This window comes from Clarias gariepinus, chromosome 10 (genome assembly GCF_024256425.1).
Source record: "Clarias gariepinus isolate MV-2021 ecotype Netherlands chromosome 10, CGAR_prim_01v2, whole genome shotgun sequence".
NCBI lineage: Eukaryota > Metazoa > Chordata > Actinopteri > Siluriformes > Clariidae > Clarias > Clarias gariepinus.
In genome coordinates this window covers 19,228,911-19,246,346 of record NC_071109.1, presented here as the reverse complement: position 1 = coordinate 19,246,346, position 17,436 = coordinate 19,228,911, and the positions used below count along the sequence as shown (strand labels likewise).

Below are 17,436 nucleotides of genomic sequence, written 5' to 3'. Positions count from 1 at the left end.
GTTTACATTTTTTTTCTTGCAAATAAATATCTGAAAAGTGTGATGTGCATTTGTATTCAGAAAAAAAGAGACAGGGGCAAAGGTTAATCTTCCAGTAGGACAACGACCCAGAGCTGCAATAAAATGGTTTAGATCAAAGCATGTTCATGTGTTAGAATGGCCCAGTCAAAGTCCAGACTTAAATCCAATTTAGAATTTGTGGTAAGACTTAAAAAGCTTTGTTCACAGACGCTCTCCATCCAATCTGACTGAGCTGGAGCTATTTTGCAAAGAAGAATGAGCAGAAATTTCCATCTCTAGATGTGCAAAGCTGGTAGAAAAGACTTGGAGCTATAATTGCAGCAAAAGTATTGACTCTGGGACTGAATACAAATCCGTGCCACACTTTTCAGATTTATTTGTAAAAGAAAATTTAAAACCATGTATTATTTTTCTTCACAATTACGTTAATATGTTTATTAGAAGGATTCATATTCTTTCGTTGTCCACCATATACTGTTCCCTTAGTATTGTAACAGGCCAATTATTTTTTTCGATATAAACTGAAAACATTTAGACTTAGAACCAAAAGATGAAAAGAAAAAACTGAATTTCAGAATTAATTTTCTGATATGTATGTACATCTACTGTATATATGCTAAATTACCTGCACATTTGGTGACAGGCCACCTGATTATCAAGTAAGCACAAGTATTAGAGCAGATATTCTTAAAGTAAATAACACTTTTTGGTTGCATAGCAAGCTACCTCAAACTGGCTATATGATAACACAAAACCTACATTATTTGTTTTTCAGGCTTTTATCAAACACTTTTTGGTCATTTGTGTTAAAGAGGTCCTTCAGATGTCCGGTGACTGGCTTGATAAGTCTAATACATTCCACTTTCTCCCTGCTGAAATGCTTTGTTTTGCTAGTTTGTTTTTTCATTATCTTCATCCATGATAATACAGGGAAAGTATTGAATTACATTCAATTATGGGACAGGGGTAGCTCAGTGGTTAAGGCATTGGACTACGGTTCGGAAGATCCCAGGTTCAAACCCCACAACCACCAAGTTGCCACTGGTGGGCCCTTGAGCAAGGCCCTTAACCCTCAACTGCTCAGATGTGTAATGAGATAAAAATGTAAGTCGCTCTGGATAAGAGTGTCTGCCAAATGCCTAAATGTATTGAATAATGAAAAAATACATAAGAATCAATAAAGAAATATCTTGGGATTTCGAGAGATGTACCTTGTCGTGCTCATTTTGGTACTAGTTTAGAGTTCGGGGTCATATGACCTGGAAGGTATTGAAAAAATGGTGATTTTTTAAAATTATTATTTTAAATTTAATAATACAATAGTTGTCCACAGTTAACAGAACCAAAAATAAATAGAAGATAGATAGTATAAACAAACTTGTGTGCACAAAAATGTGTAAACAAATAATAAAAATATACTAAATAAAGAAACAAACATACAAATAAAACATAAAATAAACTTAAGTAAATGCGGATAAATCACAGTGTATCATTGATTTAATCTGAATGTCTAGACAAGAAAAAAGAAGATTTGTGGTTTTCTATTAGGTTTAACTTGTTTAAGAGGTTTTGGATTTTACAGAGATAATGTGATATTTTGGGAGGTAATTTAAAAAAGTACAATGTTTTGCAAAGAATACGCGGGGGGATTATTACGTATATCCTTTAACATGAAAATGATACATTTTGAGCACGTGACATATGAACATACTTACCAATCTCTTTCAAGCAGGCAGCACGCCTAATGTAAACACCCAATGGCTGCACACTTTCTAGACATGCGCGCTCCATCGTGCATGGATTCTACGCGCTGCCTAGTGCACTACGCATTAATGATAATGTGTTTGGGACGCAGCCCTGTGTATTTACTCTAAACCCGCCCGCTCGCCGTGCGGAAGCCCCAGAGTGTGTCCTGCAGCAGAGCGCGTTGAGCTTGCTCTTCCCGGGTAATAAAAAAGGACAAACCGGGTTGCAGTGGAACGAGTAAAGGCGGTGAATTTTACACGGCTGACGGTTTGGCCATGGCGTCTAGCAATTCCTGTGTGGTGGTATGTACTGCTGTCTACCCTCTGCGGTTTTTTTCTTCATTCCTCACCCTGTCTATACTCTCACGGTGCTTTAGGTAGCGCCGTACTGCAGCTACAGGCATCTCACACGTTATTCTATCACGTTTCAGCTTCCTAGAAAAGCGTTAACCCTATGGCTGCAAAATATTACAGATTTTCGGGGGTTTAAATGTTTTTTTTTCCTTAGGTGTCTAGTGTTTGGTGTTTAATGTTTTGTGCAGCTAGCATAGCACGTATAGATTTAGGGCCTCGGGGCGCGCGCGCGCGCGCCTTTATGGCAAGCATGGCACATGGAGATTAAACCCTGCTGCTCTCTCCACGCTTTAGATCATACTGTACAATCACACGGTGTATCAGGAATTAGGCTACATATGGGTGTCTGGATCTCCATCAACCTCAATCCCATTTTTCTTTATATTTGAATACATATTCTATTAGTCATAAACTAAGGATAGCTTTAGTTATATAAAAAAAAACAATCTTAATAAACTTGAAGTAACGCCATTCTGCAAAAGTCTGAATCCTGTAAGTAACAGAATGTGCTGATGGAGGTCATTACGGTAAATTGGTTACTTTGATCTTTGGCGTTATTGGTGTGAATTCTGTCATGACGTTCCAATGTTGATGACTTTACAAGTAGATTTCTCTGTATCCTACAACACCTACTTCTCATTCATTTAAACATTATAAAATGTATATTGTTTTAATCTCTTTGAGTAATTCATCTGAATCCAATATTGCCCTGTTGATATTAAAACCCTTGAGACAGACGTATGCAGACACATACTGAACATACAGACTACCAGTCAAAAGTCTGGACACACCTTCTAACTCCATGGTCTTTTCTTATTATTTCTTTCTACACTTTAAAACAATCCTGAAGGAATCCAAAATATGCAATAATCTCTTGTGAACAGTTATCATTAAGATGTATCTGCTCTCTGTACAATTGACTGTTGTTACTTAATGCCATATGTACTGTGTTTTTTTTAGTGTATATAAAAAAGCAGTAATGAAAACTTAATATGATGAGACACATTAAGCATTTTCTTACATTCTCAGCACAAAAGAGAATGTGGGGAGCCCCTTCTTCCTAAAGCCCATGATTGCAAAAGTATGGAAGGCAAAGTTGGTTTCAGCAGTCTCGTATGCAACCATTTTTTAAAAGAATAATATACAATTAATGCAGTTATTTTTAAAATAAAATAATGTAATTACAACCACTGTGGTTCAGTGGTTTAGTGTTATTTTTGATAAAAACTTGTTCAGCTTAAATGCTAAACCAATCTAATCTCATTAAATATTTATATTACAAATGAAATGGCATCAGGCGGCATGGTGCCCTAGTGTCCCGCCTCAGGTCTGTGTGCTGAGTTTCCATATTCTACACATTGAAAGAGGCGAAGGTTAGGCAAATTGGCATTTCATTATTTTACATAGTGCAAGTGTATGTGCTTTTGTGTGCCCTGGACTGGTGAATAGTGTCCTGAGTGCCCCAGGTTCCAAGACTCCCGCAAACCTCTCTACAGGACAAGTGGTAGAGAGAATGAATAGGTCATCCCAATAATAGACCTTATATGTTTTGTTATATAAGCTCAAATGAATAACAGTTTAACATTTATTGTTCACACATTAATTTTGCTTACTAGTGAAAATTATGCACAACCATCTGAATATAGTTGGTTAAGAAACCATGCCTTGAAAGTTTGCACTGGGTAACCCCCACCATGATTTTGTTGGTTACCTTTAGGTTGCAGATAAGGGCTGTCTGTGTGTCAAGGTTTGAGAACTGTGAACTGCAAATACTAAAGTTAATTTGGCAAAGAATACAGCAATCAAAAAGAAAACAGAAATAATGCAAGAGAGCTGTGTAAGAAACAAGAACCAAAAGCAAAATAGTTTTTTCTCCCAAGTGTCAGTCATACAACAAATTCACAGCATTCACTTGAGCTATAAATGGGTGGATAAAGCGAATACAAAAAGGTTTGGTTTATTTTCTTTTTAGGAGGAAAGTAACAGATCATTGAAAAACGTTGTAGCCTTTATGCAAGCTATAATGTTTAGTGGGAGATCTTAAGCTGACTAATTGTCTACCAACTTTAGAATAAAATACGACATCGACACAATCTAGAACACAGGGTTGAAACAAAAATCTTTGATGGGACATCACTGACCTTTAATCTATTCAGCTAACTACAAGAATCAGTTCAGTTAAAAATTGACCTTGCAGTAAAAGGGATTTGATAGACATGCTTTAAATTTGCATTATAAAAGCAACTGATCACATTATTGCAATTGGATTAAAAACTGTTGAATGCATTATTAAGCATGGCAAAGATAGTGATGAACTGTTGAATTTACAGAAAAAATGTGATTAGAAAAAATCATGAATGACCACAGTGGGTAAAAAAAGTATTTAGTCAACCAATTGTGCAAGTTATTACATTTATTACCTGAATGTACTGAATGATTAGGTTATACGATCATTATACTTTGTCTTCCCTGATGTGACAGGCATATTTCAGGAAGCCATGTGGTTCTGGGAGCATGAGGAAACATTTTCACACATGAACTGGCCAGCACACTGTAATCAAAGTTAAAGGTTAAACAGAATATTAAAGTAAAGTGTATTTTATTCCAGAATTTGAAAAACACACCAATATATAACATCTAGAAGGACTTGAAAGGATTCATACTTGTGGGTAAATATTAAACCATATAGAGTCTAATTGATGTAAACAATTTATGTTGAACACATTATTTTCTATAGTAACAACTTCATAAAGACTTTTATGCCAGATAATCGTCCTAATTTAGGGCTAATTAAAACAAAGATTAAATTATATAATACTAATGACTAATGTTTGACTAACACCATGGGAAAGTCTTCAGATGACTTTGTGTATTTCAGTTTCTCTGTATTTTTAGTCCATTTGTCCAGTCATCTGTCCGAAATCCATCAGAACAAGTGGTTGAATGTTTGTAACATTTATAGGAAAATGACATTTGTACCAGCAAAATCCATATGATTATATTTTGGAATCAATCCAAACAGGGTTCAGGTCACAACAAGGTCATATCTCTTTAAAAAAAAAAAAAAGATTTACCATATTTTCTCCCATTTTGATTTCAATTTAATTTAAATGTTATTTATATAGCACTTTTTAAAATGGTCATACAGAATAAAAAAGGGGGAAAAAAGAAAATACAAAAAATCTAAGAAACTATGCAAACCTTATAATTATCAGTGATGAGCAAGCTGAGGGCAACTGTGGCAAGGAAAACTTGCCCAGTCCATGAGCATCTTAATGGTTAAGTGGAACCACCCCTAGTCACCACACGCATCCCAGCACACTCCAAGTTTTGATGAAAAGGTATTTGTGACGTACAAATTTGTAACAAGAAAGACTAGAATGGGGTGTGTCTGTCAGCACCGTTGACATTGAGTTCTACTTGTTTGTGTTATTAATGAACTTGTCTCGTGTCTGTTCAGTGATGGTTAATGTAATTATGAAAAGGTAAACACGGCTCGTACTTTTGTTCAGGTAAAATGGAAAGATACGGCTGTTTTCTAATAATGGCACATCCTGCGTTTTTTTTCCCCTCATATAATGTTTGATTATATCTTATGATGCAGAAATAAACTGAAAAATCGGGGATTGCGGATCTGCTTGTCTTACATGATTTCATGACAAACGTACTTGCATCAGTAATTACCCCAACAAGGTTCATGTGGCTTAAAATATTGTACTACGGCTTGGTGATTAGTTCAAACATTACAGATAATATTAGGAGCTTCTTGTCACATTTTAAAGAGAATTATAAACTCTTTTACTTGCATGATGTCGTCTCTGTCATTTCTCTTCGTTTTTTGGTTACATTACACCTTGCCTTATAACCACACCAGTCCTGCCGTGTAAGAATTCCATCAGTGTCTTGAACCTGCTGTTCCAGCATTCCTTTAATGGGATTGAGATTCTTTGATTTTGCATGCCAGTCAAAGTGTGCTGGTGAGGTATTGTCCAGGTAAAAGAACACACACAGATTAGATCCTATACGCCCTGCAGTTTTTGTCCTGGAACATGATAGTCTTGTGATCTGCTTGGACACAAAGATTAAATAAAATTCAGCCATTTGAACATATTCTGCTTTTGTGTTACGTTTGTTCAAGCACAATCTATGTACAGTAAGGCCCTTTGATTAATAGGTGGGACTTTTTTTTTCTCTCTTTTTTTTTTTTGGTCCTGCAAACTTGGCAACCAGCAGTCAAAGGCCCTGACTCAGTATTGCAGTATTGTCTTTTTATTGAGTCACTTTTGCAGAGACAACAACAATGTAAAACTGACACCAGCCTTACTAATGCGACACATTACCAAACAGGATGCTGCTTTTTATAAACATGTGGTGCAATTTTATTTTAATAAGCTATTTACCTTGCACATGAAATCAGAAACTTGGTTAAATTTGGATTTAATCCCCAGTCCAAGTTTAGCCTTAAAATATAAATCTCACTTTGCTTGCATCATGTTTCATGGAACTTTTTTAAAAAACATCTCCTCCTTATATTTTTTATACTGAAACAAATTATGTAGACCATTGATCATATTCTAAAGAAGAAAACAAATCAGAGAATGAGTAGTACTGGCTTGTCCTACTCAGACAAAAGAGACAATCTGATCAACCTGATTGTGCCATAAAGAACTATTTAACCCCACCCAATTGTATTTTGAACTAATTTGCATAAAGTTTGAAACCTATTGTTGCATACTGCTCCTAGGATGTTTTAAGAGGGATGAGGCCATTGCCATGCACCAGATCTAGCAGGGTTAAGTTTAATTTAATCAAAACCCCAGGCCTGTTGGGAAAAGGTCTTGAAAATTAAAGTATAAAACATTTCCAAATTGGACATTTTATCATTCTGCTTTAATAGTAAATGCTAATGTCCTAAAATCATTAGTGTCTTTTAGAACATTTGATTCAGTGTACAGTATAGACTGAAGACGTTACACCACAGAGTAATAAATTAAACACACTGAGTTGTGAAGTTTGTGTAAGATGCCTTCATTTGGCATTGATGTGTATTAATTTTGTATTACCTGTATTATAAAGGCACATATACAATGTCTTATCAGTTCCTTAAATGTTCTTGAAAAAGCAGTGTAGATTGTGATGTGTATGTTAATACTCTAGCTTATATGACCCAAGTGGTGGGTTAATGACTGTCTAAAACCTTCCCCTACTTCTGTGCAACTTCTGTCTCACAATTCAGACCGACACTAACCAGTAATATAATTTATTATTTCAGATCGGTGATGATGAACAGGGTTATGATCTTGATCTCTTCTGCATACCAAAGCACTATGCTTCTGACCTGGAACGTGTCTATATACCTCATGGACTAATCATGGACAGGTATTTGACAAACATCCAACAATCCCAAATGAAAGATTTTTCTCAGTCATTGAAAGGTTGAGTAACTAGCACAAGTTTAGATAACAGAGTAAATGACCTTTGCTTGTCTAAGTCCAGAAAACTGATAAAGTTCTGACTTTGAACGTAAAACGGAATACAGCAGCTTCACTGTGCCCTGATTCCTCCAGGACTGAGCGACTGGCCAGAGAAATCATGAAGGACATGGGGGGACACCACATTGTTGCCCTCTGCGTGCTCAAAGGAGGCTACAAGTTCTTTGCAGACCTGCTGGACTATATCAAAGCACTGAACCGCAACAGTGATCGCTCCATTCCAATGACTGTGGACTTTATTCGCCTCAAAAGCTACCAAGTAAAACAAAAAAAGTGACTTTTAATTTTTGCACGTATTCACCTGTGTTCAACATGCATCATGTTAGCAACACTTGGTCTTTTATGTGGCTCGTACCGACCAGGATTATGTTCAGATTGAGATTATCCACATAAAAATGCAAAAAAAAAAAGATGCATTAAAACATATTTTAATCCAGTCACTGAAATTGTACAGCCCTCACCAGTACCCCTACACATGCACAGACAATTTCCTAACACTACTGAAAATAACGAACAAAAACAGGAAGCTGATGCTAAAATGTAATGTGCCCATTTGCATATTAACACAAAGCAACTACTGGAATTATAATTGTAATCCCATGCATCTACATTTAATCAAAATCCAAACCAGATACAAGATTGCCAGGTAAAAATGAGGTGAAATCGCCATTTAATCAATAGTTTCACTACTGACTTTTTACATGTACTCGCTTTTACCCAAATTGGCTGCGGTCCTATGCAATTACAAACTGCACAAACATGAGGTCATTACAGCTTTCCCAGTACATCGGTAATAAAAGTGGCATTTTGTTCGTACAGAAGCAGTGTTCAATGTTCATGTAGTATGCTTGTTGAGTGTAAAAAGGGAGTGCATTTGATTTTTTTACATATTAGTACCAGCAATACTTATTTTTCTTTTACATACTTACAGAATGACCAGTCTACAGGCGATATTAAGGTCATTGGTGGAGATGATCTGTCCACTCTCACAGGGAAGGTAAGTGAGAAGAAGAATGCAGCTGTTACGTTTGTTTTTAATAATGTGCTACAAATACAGAAACATTTACAAAAAAAGCAGAGAAACTGAGCTATAGAAGCTGAAAGTGTCCAAAATTATTTAAATACTGACCTCTCTCCGTCTCTCTCTGACCCACCCACCAATGTTTCACTGAAGAATGTCTTGATTGTTGAGGTATGAGTCAAATCATGGTACATTACATACTATAATGTCTCATCATTTATGGTGTTTGTCATTAATGGAGTTTTTGTTTTTAAGGATATAATTGACACTGGGAAGACGATGCAGACATTGTTAGAACTCCTCAAGCAGTACAATCCAAAAATGGTAAAGGTTGCCAGGTAAGGAGAAATATGGGAAGGGATATAAAGCCACATTTTTAAGAACAGTCAGTATTTGAGATCCAACATTTTGACATGTGTGAGATTTATTGGTAAAACCACAATCGCAAAGAAAAAATTCTGTTTGTTTAGTTTACTTGTGAAGAGGACTCCAAGGAGTGTTGGCTACAGACCTGATTGTAAGTTGAATCATTAAAATTAATAATTTATTGAATTAAACACATTAATTGCTGATTCCATAGATTAGTGTTTCTTTACAATATCTGTGTGTATTAGCTACATTTAAATGGACAGTATTTCTTTAGTCTTATTTGAAATTATATATGAAAATTTCTGCGTAAAGGCTTACATGGGTGATAATCCAATAAGATATACGTGTTTACAAGCTCAAAGCATAAATAAACGTCTTTTGACATAAGAAACGTGGTTCTGTTCGCTGTAAAGCGATTAGTCTGCCGGAAATATGACAAATATTTGTAGTGTGACATCTGTATTTTTCTCCAGTGTGAGGTTGGGCTATGCATCCCAGGTTTTCTGATAAATGCCACCTTCTGCATTATGATTGATTACAAGAATTCTTATATGTAATTAGTAGGATGCTTAAGTATGTACAAAATATGATAAAAAAAACAACAACACAGTGCTCTGCCCTCAGTGAATAAAGGCAGATATGTTGGAGTTTACCGATCAGGAACTAAAGCAATATTTTCCTCTCAGAAGCACATCACTTCACCTAATGTTACTCCCTAATTTAGACATGGCTAATTCCAACCCGTCTCTCTATTAGGTCACAATCCCATTAAGGTGACCGCTAACCAGGTGGGAGGCGAAGATTATTAATGACTTTATATTGATGAACGTTTACAGTGCGTCAGTCAAACACAATCGGAGGAAAGCGCTAGTCGTCCGCTTACGTGAGCTTATAGTCGCCATAATTGATGTGAGAGTGCAGGTATGCCATCCCTCCATCCCAAGAGAGCACTGCCAATCTGCTGCGCTAGCTGGCTATATTTAGGGTAGCTGTATTATTTCCTGGTTTATCGAAATTTTACATCCCCTCTCATTCTGATCAGGCCAGATGTTCCGACAGATATTTTTACAAAGCACATATTTTTATTCCGATTAGGCTATTATTCCTACTATGAGTGTATCCATTGAATCCATGTGAATGCACCTATTGATGACGTTGTAAATATTTAAGAGATTCCTTTTTTTTATGGTCACAAGACAACATATGGCTTGTATTCTACTCATTTTCTTTTTGCTTTTCTTCCTAGTTGTAGGATTCGAGGTCCCTGACAAATTTGTGGTGGGCTACGCACTAGATTACAATGAGTACTTTAGAGATTTAAATGTAAGTTAGCATTTTTCTAAGAAACCCTTAAATATCTATATATTTGTAAGCAAGCATGCGTCCAGATATCCTGCTTATACTGACAGTTTTTCCTGGTTTACCTTTCAGCATATCTGTGTCATCAGTGAAACAGGAAAAGAGAAGTACAAAGCTTGAGGTGGTCTGCACCTCCTCCTTCTAGCTGTGCATAATTTTTACGGATGACCATTTAATAATACATCTGGATTGTCATTTTAACAAGTGCTGTTTGCTGCAGACACAGCTCCTTTTTTTCAGGAGTGAAAAGTGCAGAGACGTAGTTCCTTTCAAGGCATGATGGTTCACTCGTACTGTGATCCCAAGCTTTTCTCGGCTGAATCACAGATGTATTTTTGTTTGAATGTATTCAACTAGAAAAAGAAAAAATATATATATATGGTAGTATATTCCTTTAATTTATTTTGTATAATTTTTAAATAATTGCCCTTTTTTTCTATGTTCAAGATTAACTTTATGCAGCTTGATTGGAGAGCTTACAGCCTTAAGAGCTTAAATTTAAGAGCTTAATTGATCAGATTAATCTCGTCTTTGCTCATTGAACAAAAATGCATTACTAGTCAAACTTCTCCACTTTAAATGCCATGATATGAACAATCAATTAACTTTTTTTCTTTTTTAAAATAATGTAATTTTTATGCACAATTATTTCTGGTTGTCTGGATTTTAAAATGAGATGGACAGCTGTATTATGGATCCAAAAAGATGTTTGACCACAATTAGAATGTTTACCCTTTGTCTTTTTTTTTTATTATTATTATTGAACTCTGTTATTATGCTCTGTTTTTATGATATGCTTTGCATATTACAGATTATTAAAGCTTCTGTAAGCACATTCAACTTTTAATGCAAGGGGGGTACAATGTTATGGTGCCTTATGAGAAGTCATATGGCCACAATAACAGCTGAATCCAATACATTTTTGGTAACAAAAACATGCAAAAATAATGTGAGCTCTTCTAAATGTAGTTGCAATTTACATTAGCGGGTGTATGAGATTATAGGGTAATATAAAGCAATCTGGGTTATATATTTAATTCTAAATTGTTTTATGGGTTGAGATGTACACATTGTTGCCCAGGCAGCATCACACCTCTGAAGCAGCTTTGGCTAACAGGTTGTTGGGCAATATAACTGGATCACTGTATACCAATGTATTAGATTGAAAAAAAATTATAATAATAATTGAGAGACGACATTAAATATTATTTCATTTGAACATGGAAAAAAAGTTAATTTTTTTTCTTTCAACCCTTAGCTTTTCTTAAAATAAGTAATGGAATCGAATGTAATACTGTCATATGGTGCACAGATGGTCTGAGTGGTGTCTGAATCAACACTACTCCATGCAACCTGATCCTGGAAAATTCGTAGGAATTACAAACGGCCAGAGAAATTCTGTTGGCTTTCATAAGCAAGGACATGCATAACCCCATTACTCACTTTAAGTGTAACTTTGTATGAGCTGAAATCAGATGATGAACTTTACTATATCTGGAATGAAATACAATTATGAAGATACAAATTACCACTGAAGTGAAAATTAATGTCCCACCTTTTTTTTATTTTTACAGGGGATGTTTCAAGCCAAAAATGTCCTTTATCAACAACCCCATATACCACACAGATAGTGTTTTGAGTAAAATTTTATTCCTTAATACAGTAATTTGTTTGAACATGTTTGTTGAGACCTGGGTTTGTGTAGACATGCCTTACTAGAGCAGAACAGTAACACTGGATTCCCCAACATCCAACTCCAGTATTGACGTGCTGCTATAACACAGCTCATACACACAGATCCTTAAAGTTGAACGATATGTTACAAAGTTTGTGCCAAGATAGTTTTACTGGAGATAGTGCTGGAATTTTACCAGCAGCTCCTCATGATCTGCATCTCCTTTATCACTACAAACCATGATGTGCTGCTAGTAAAGCTACCAACAATAGAAACAAAACCAATACCTATAACACAGACTTAAAGGCAGTCCATGGATAAATGAACATAGCTTCTTGCACACTCTCTCTCTCTCTCTCTCTCTCTCTATATATATATATATATATATATATATATATATATACACACACACACACACACTGTATATGGCAGCAAGGTTGCCTAGTGGTTAGCACATTTGCCTTGCAACTCCAGGGTCCAGGTTCGATTCCTACCTCGTCGTCTGTTTACATAGTGGGTTTCCTCCAGGTTCTCTGGTTTCCTTCCACAGTCCAAAGACATGCAGATTAGGCTGGTTGGTGTTCCCAAATGCAAGTGTGTGAATGTGCGTGTAAACATTCCACAGGTCATGGACCTACCACGGTCATAAAAAGGGAATGACACTGGACTTTGGACTACAGAGGTTCCTATATATATACATATATATATATATATATAAAATTTAAGCCTTGTTGAGAGTTTATAGTAAATCAAGCAGGTTATAAACTAAAATGGACCCAGTGATCTAAACAACACGTAATTTGAAATTATTAATTTTCTGAAAGAAAAAAATATATATAAAAGTATATACTTCTTTATCCAATGAGTTAAAACATCAGTTGCATGCAAGTGCTTCAAAACAGAAACGTTTGCTTGAGAGAAGAGTGCCCTCTACAGGCATCCGAGATAATAACAGGACATCTTAGTGACTACCTTAGGGACAAGCCTCAGCCTGCTTGGCGTTTCTGTCTGGTTCTAAGCAAAGTGAGTTCCCTGGAACTAAACACAGAAATCTGATCTGTATAGATGTGGAAATCAACAGTGTAGCTGAGTCTAATACCAAGTCTAATATTATTTCATATCTACTTGCATATGTGCGACATTTAGACGAACGGATGAAGTCAGGCACTCCTAAAGGCTGAAATAAGCAAACAATTAATAAACAACGACATGAAGTAATTACACAAGTGAAAGCAGAAATGAGTTAACCCTGGTGTACTGAGGGCTCTGACAAGTGAAGTCCCGAGCGGAGACTATATATATTCAAAGTAATTGCGTTAGGTTTTATTGTTATTCCACTAACTGTTGTGAAAAATAGCCTTTTGCATGAGACTACATGGACAAAAACAAGTCTCTACATGCTGGTGTTGACAAATCAATAAGCATTATTACTATCCCAGCAAATACAACGGAGTTTGTTTTTTGTTTTTTTTTGTGGTAAAATTTTATTATATGTTAACTAAGTTGCATTTTTAAAGATTTGTTTAATAACAAAGTATCCTATATCGTTTTGAGACAGCCTCTTTCTCTCTCTCATATATATATATATATATATATATATATATATATATATACACACACACACACACACAGTATGGCCCCTATAGTGCAGCACTTATTCTAACTGCTGTTACTGCGCGGAACTGAAACGCTCACACCACTTTCAGAGATACAACAGATACAAACATTAAAACACACCGGTCTACACTCGGGGGTTTGTCACGCGTTTTAAAGCGTATAAACTCTAAAGTCGTGCTTAAAACATCTTTTAGAAACAACTACAAAGAAAACTGACCGGAATCTATCTTTAGGAAACGCCGCTCAACATAAATGAAATCTCTTCAAAAGCACAACTAAACTAAATACCAGCGCATACACGTTTCACACGAGCTTACTGACACACCGAGGGAAGTTTAAAAAATACTGAAAAATATTACACCGAAAATCCTCAAACTTACCTCCTGTCCAATCGAAAATGGCGCCGAAACGTAAAAAACTCTGAAATTTGGTTGCACGGTCTCCTGCAAAGCTTTGTGGGAGCCTGAGTGCTGCTGCAGCCTCTCTCTCTCTCTCTCTCTCTCTCTCTCACACACACACACACACACAAACGAAAAGGAGGGAGGAGTGCAGCCCAGCGGCCACCTTCTTACTACACACATCTCCTCTCCAAAGTGTTAGATAACATCAAGTGTAATCATCTTACAGTTTACTTGTTTGTCTCTTTCCATTTCTCACCCCAGCTTTGTGCAGTTTTTCACACAATAGCATGCTCTTCAGACTTTGACCCTTAGGAGTGCTAATACTTCTGGTGCTATCTAGCATGTTTCACACTTCTAATACGCATTCACAATCATTCATACTCTCTTTCACCCATTCCTTATCTATTATTTAGAAGCATAGAAATGCTGTACAGTATTTATTTTTTTTAGGATTTGTCTTATTTATAACAAAATGGCAGCATAGTGCATGTGTGTTACTAAACATGCCTAGAAAAGTAACATTAAAATAATGACATGTTAATTACATTTATATCAAAATCTTTCAGAGGTATGTAGGGTTTCTTGACTTACTTTTCTGATGAATGAGACTGTGCAAACTTTCCTACCAAAAGTGGTCCAAGGAAGGAAGACTGGTGAACCTATGAAAGGGTCATGAGTGGCCAAGTCTCAGTGATGCGCATAGAGAGCAAAGGCTGGCCTGTGTAGTCCAATCCATTAGAAAAGCTACTGCTGAAATAGTTAATGCTGGTTCTGATATAAAGGTGCCAAAACATTTAAGTTTGTTTTGTGTGGGGCTGTTTAGTTGCAGACTGTTCAGGGTGCCCATGCTGACTCTTGTCCACCACCAAAAGTGCCTACAGTGGGCACAAAAGCATCAGAACTGGAAGGTGGCCTGGTCGGATGAATCAGGTTTTCTTTCACATGATGTGGATGGTTGTGTGTATAAGGCTTTGGGCAATGTTTTGCTTGGAAACATGGGTCCCTCCATGCATGTGGAGGTAACTTTGACATGTACCACCTAACTAAACATTAGCACGTATGCCATAATGTTTTGGTGGCAAAAGGGGGACCTACTTAATATTAGCAGGATGGTCATAATGTTATAGCTGATCGGGTAATTAAAAGTTAGCCGTTTGAAACATAAAAGATAACGATCAGTGGTTGGTGGTTGGGTCCTGAACACAAAAGAACAGATGCTTTATTGTTTCTCCAAAGTGTTTTGTGGGCTATGTAGGAAATAGTGGAGACATAAAATACTTGAGTCAAGAGTTTCAGGACACAATACAATGCAGTTTGAATTACGGCAGAAACTGAGCATAGCTAATAGGTAGCAATCTAACAGGTGACAAGCATAGTTGAATTGATGGGAAGCATACAGATGAGGAGGTGAGAAAGGACGACACATTGCTGAATTGACAGGAGACCCACTATCAGCAGGTAGTCGATCAACATTGTGGATAAAACAAGAATCCAATAACCCTAGTGAAAAGAGACCAGCATGTCAGTAAAATTAAAGCGATTTCAAATTTTAAAATCAGAATTTCATTACAAGTTTTATTACTCAGTTTCCTTTGGTGTTCCTTCCAAGAACTTGTTGACTTTATCAGGGCGTGTGCCTACATGAACATCACTTGACCTGAGTAATGACTTTGTAACATCATCCCGCATTATGAGTAGAAAAAAACACTTCTGTCTGCTGACAGACCGCAGGCTGTAATCGTTATGGTGCTTAAACATGTGACTCTTTAATTTCACACAGCCAGTGAGCTCTGTATATAAATTACATTATAAAACATTAGGCTCACGTGTGTAAGCTGTGGAGAATCTGAAATAGGTCATTTTCAGTCTGTAAACTAATTCAGTATGAATTTAGTAGCAGTTCTTCAGAGCATTAGAATTTATTATAGAACTTTAAAGCTTCTTTTGGGCGAGATGAATTAATATGATTTGTGATTTTAATATGATGTGATTTCATATGATGGGTTGTCCAAAGATACTGTATTTTACATTATATAATCACATTCATTATTATTATGGAAATGGGAAGAGGCAAAACAACTTTGTGGAAATCCATGTTGGCAAAAGGGAGGAAATGTGGAGAAACCCCAAATAGACAATAACCTGAGCTTTAAACTAGGATTAAACTAGGCAGCATAAAGCTTTGAGGTGGCAGCAGTACCTGCTGTGCTAAGTTAAATATACTGTAAGTTAGTTTTAAACTATAGTCATAAAAAGTATGGTTTATGTAAAATCAGGCATAATACTCATACCGATTTATCCTGTATAAAGGGTCGCAGCCCATGTTCGGAGATAGGCGGAGTACACACTACGGGCAATCTGGGAATGGCAATTAACCTAATCTGCATGTCTTTGGACTGTGCAGGGAAACCATAGAAAACTCACCAAGAACTGGGACAACATGCAAACTCTATGCACACAGACCCAAGGTGGGAATCGAACCCAAACCCTGAAGGTGCAAGTGCTAACCCCTAAGCCACAGTGCTGCCAATGATAAATATAAAGGTGTAAATCCTAATAGGAATGTAACAAAATAACACTATCTGTAACACTTTAATGCTTTATAGATTTCATACCTATATCTCTATTCAACCTGAATTGGCCCTAAACTGGATATTTTTAAATATGAAAATTATCAACATGTCACCAAAAACATACTACTCACTGTATTACTCTCTGGGCAGCTTAACGTCTTTATAGTGCATAAACAAGGTATGAGTAACATGAATCGTCAAAGAGAATTTAAAAATAAATAACAGGAACTCCACTGCTATAAAAACAATACATAAGAGTAAGTTTAGTTCTGGATGAAAGTGTTGGCACATGGAAACAAAAAATACAGAAAAGATATGAAGCATACAGTGTTGTATTCTGATCAGAAATATAGAAAGAGCAATAATATGGAATAGAAAAAAGGAGTTGGTAGTTTAAAGCTGTGAAATGTGAACATGTTTAAACTGTAGTAGGCTGGTCAGTCTGAGGAAAGAGCCAAGAAGAGAGGGTGTCTGCTGCAGGAAAGGTAAGGCCGTAAAACCCAGGCTGGCTTGTGAGTTTTCTAGGTGTTGTATTTTCTGGGTTTTAGATAGCTTAAGCAATCAGGTTTTAAGAAAACAACGGTACCATTATTTTTTTAAAAACATGTCCTTAACTTAGCTTAGCAGCTTTTTGGTTGTGATTACTGCTAGGCCTACCTCTATTGGCCTACAAGGCTGCTATTATGTGTATTATGGGTTCTTTTAAAAGTCTTCGAGGATATATTTGCATTTTTATTATGATACGCTGCTTCAGTGTAAACGTTTCGAAAGACTTTATATTTTGCATTTAAAGTATAATTTCTAATATA

At 36.2% G+C, this 17,436-nt stretch overlaps 1 protein-coding gene across 1 annotated transcript; it reads left to right on the top strand.

Moving 5' to 3' along the window:
* The first annotated feature begins 1,910 nt into the window (after positions 1-1,910).
* Positions 1,911-11,196, top strand: hprt1 (hypoxanthine phosphoribosyltransferase 1). The gene is made up of 9 exons (XM_053506084.1): positions 1,911-2,069; positions 7,393-7,499; positions 7,688-7,871; positions 8,544-8,609; positions 8,787-8,804; positions 8,889-8,971; positions 9,104-9,150; positions 10,249-10,325; positions 10,434-11,196. Exons 1-9 carry the CDS (start codon positions 2,043-2,045, stop codon positions 10,479-10,481), a joined length of 657 nt encoding a protein of 218 aa, XP_053362059.1. The 5' UTR covers positions 1,911-2,042; the 3' UTR covers positions 10,482-11,196.
* The last annotated feature ends 6,240 nt before the right edge of the window (positions 11,197-17,436 follow it).

Coding starts and splice junctions, on each gene's coding strand:
- hprt1 (XM_053506084.1), top strand. CDS start 2,043: ATGGCGTCTAGCAATTCCTGTGTGGTG. Junction 7,500..7,687: donor CATGGACTAATCATGGACAG/GTATTTGACAAA, acceptor TGATTCCTCCAG/GACTGAGCGACTGGCCAGAG. Junction 8,972..9,103: donor AAAATGGTAAAGGTTGCCAG/GTAAGGAGAAAT, acceptor CTGTTTGTTTAG/TTTACTTGTGAAGAGGACTC.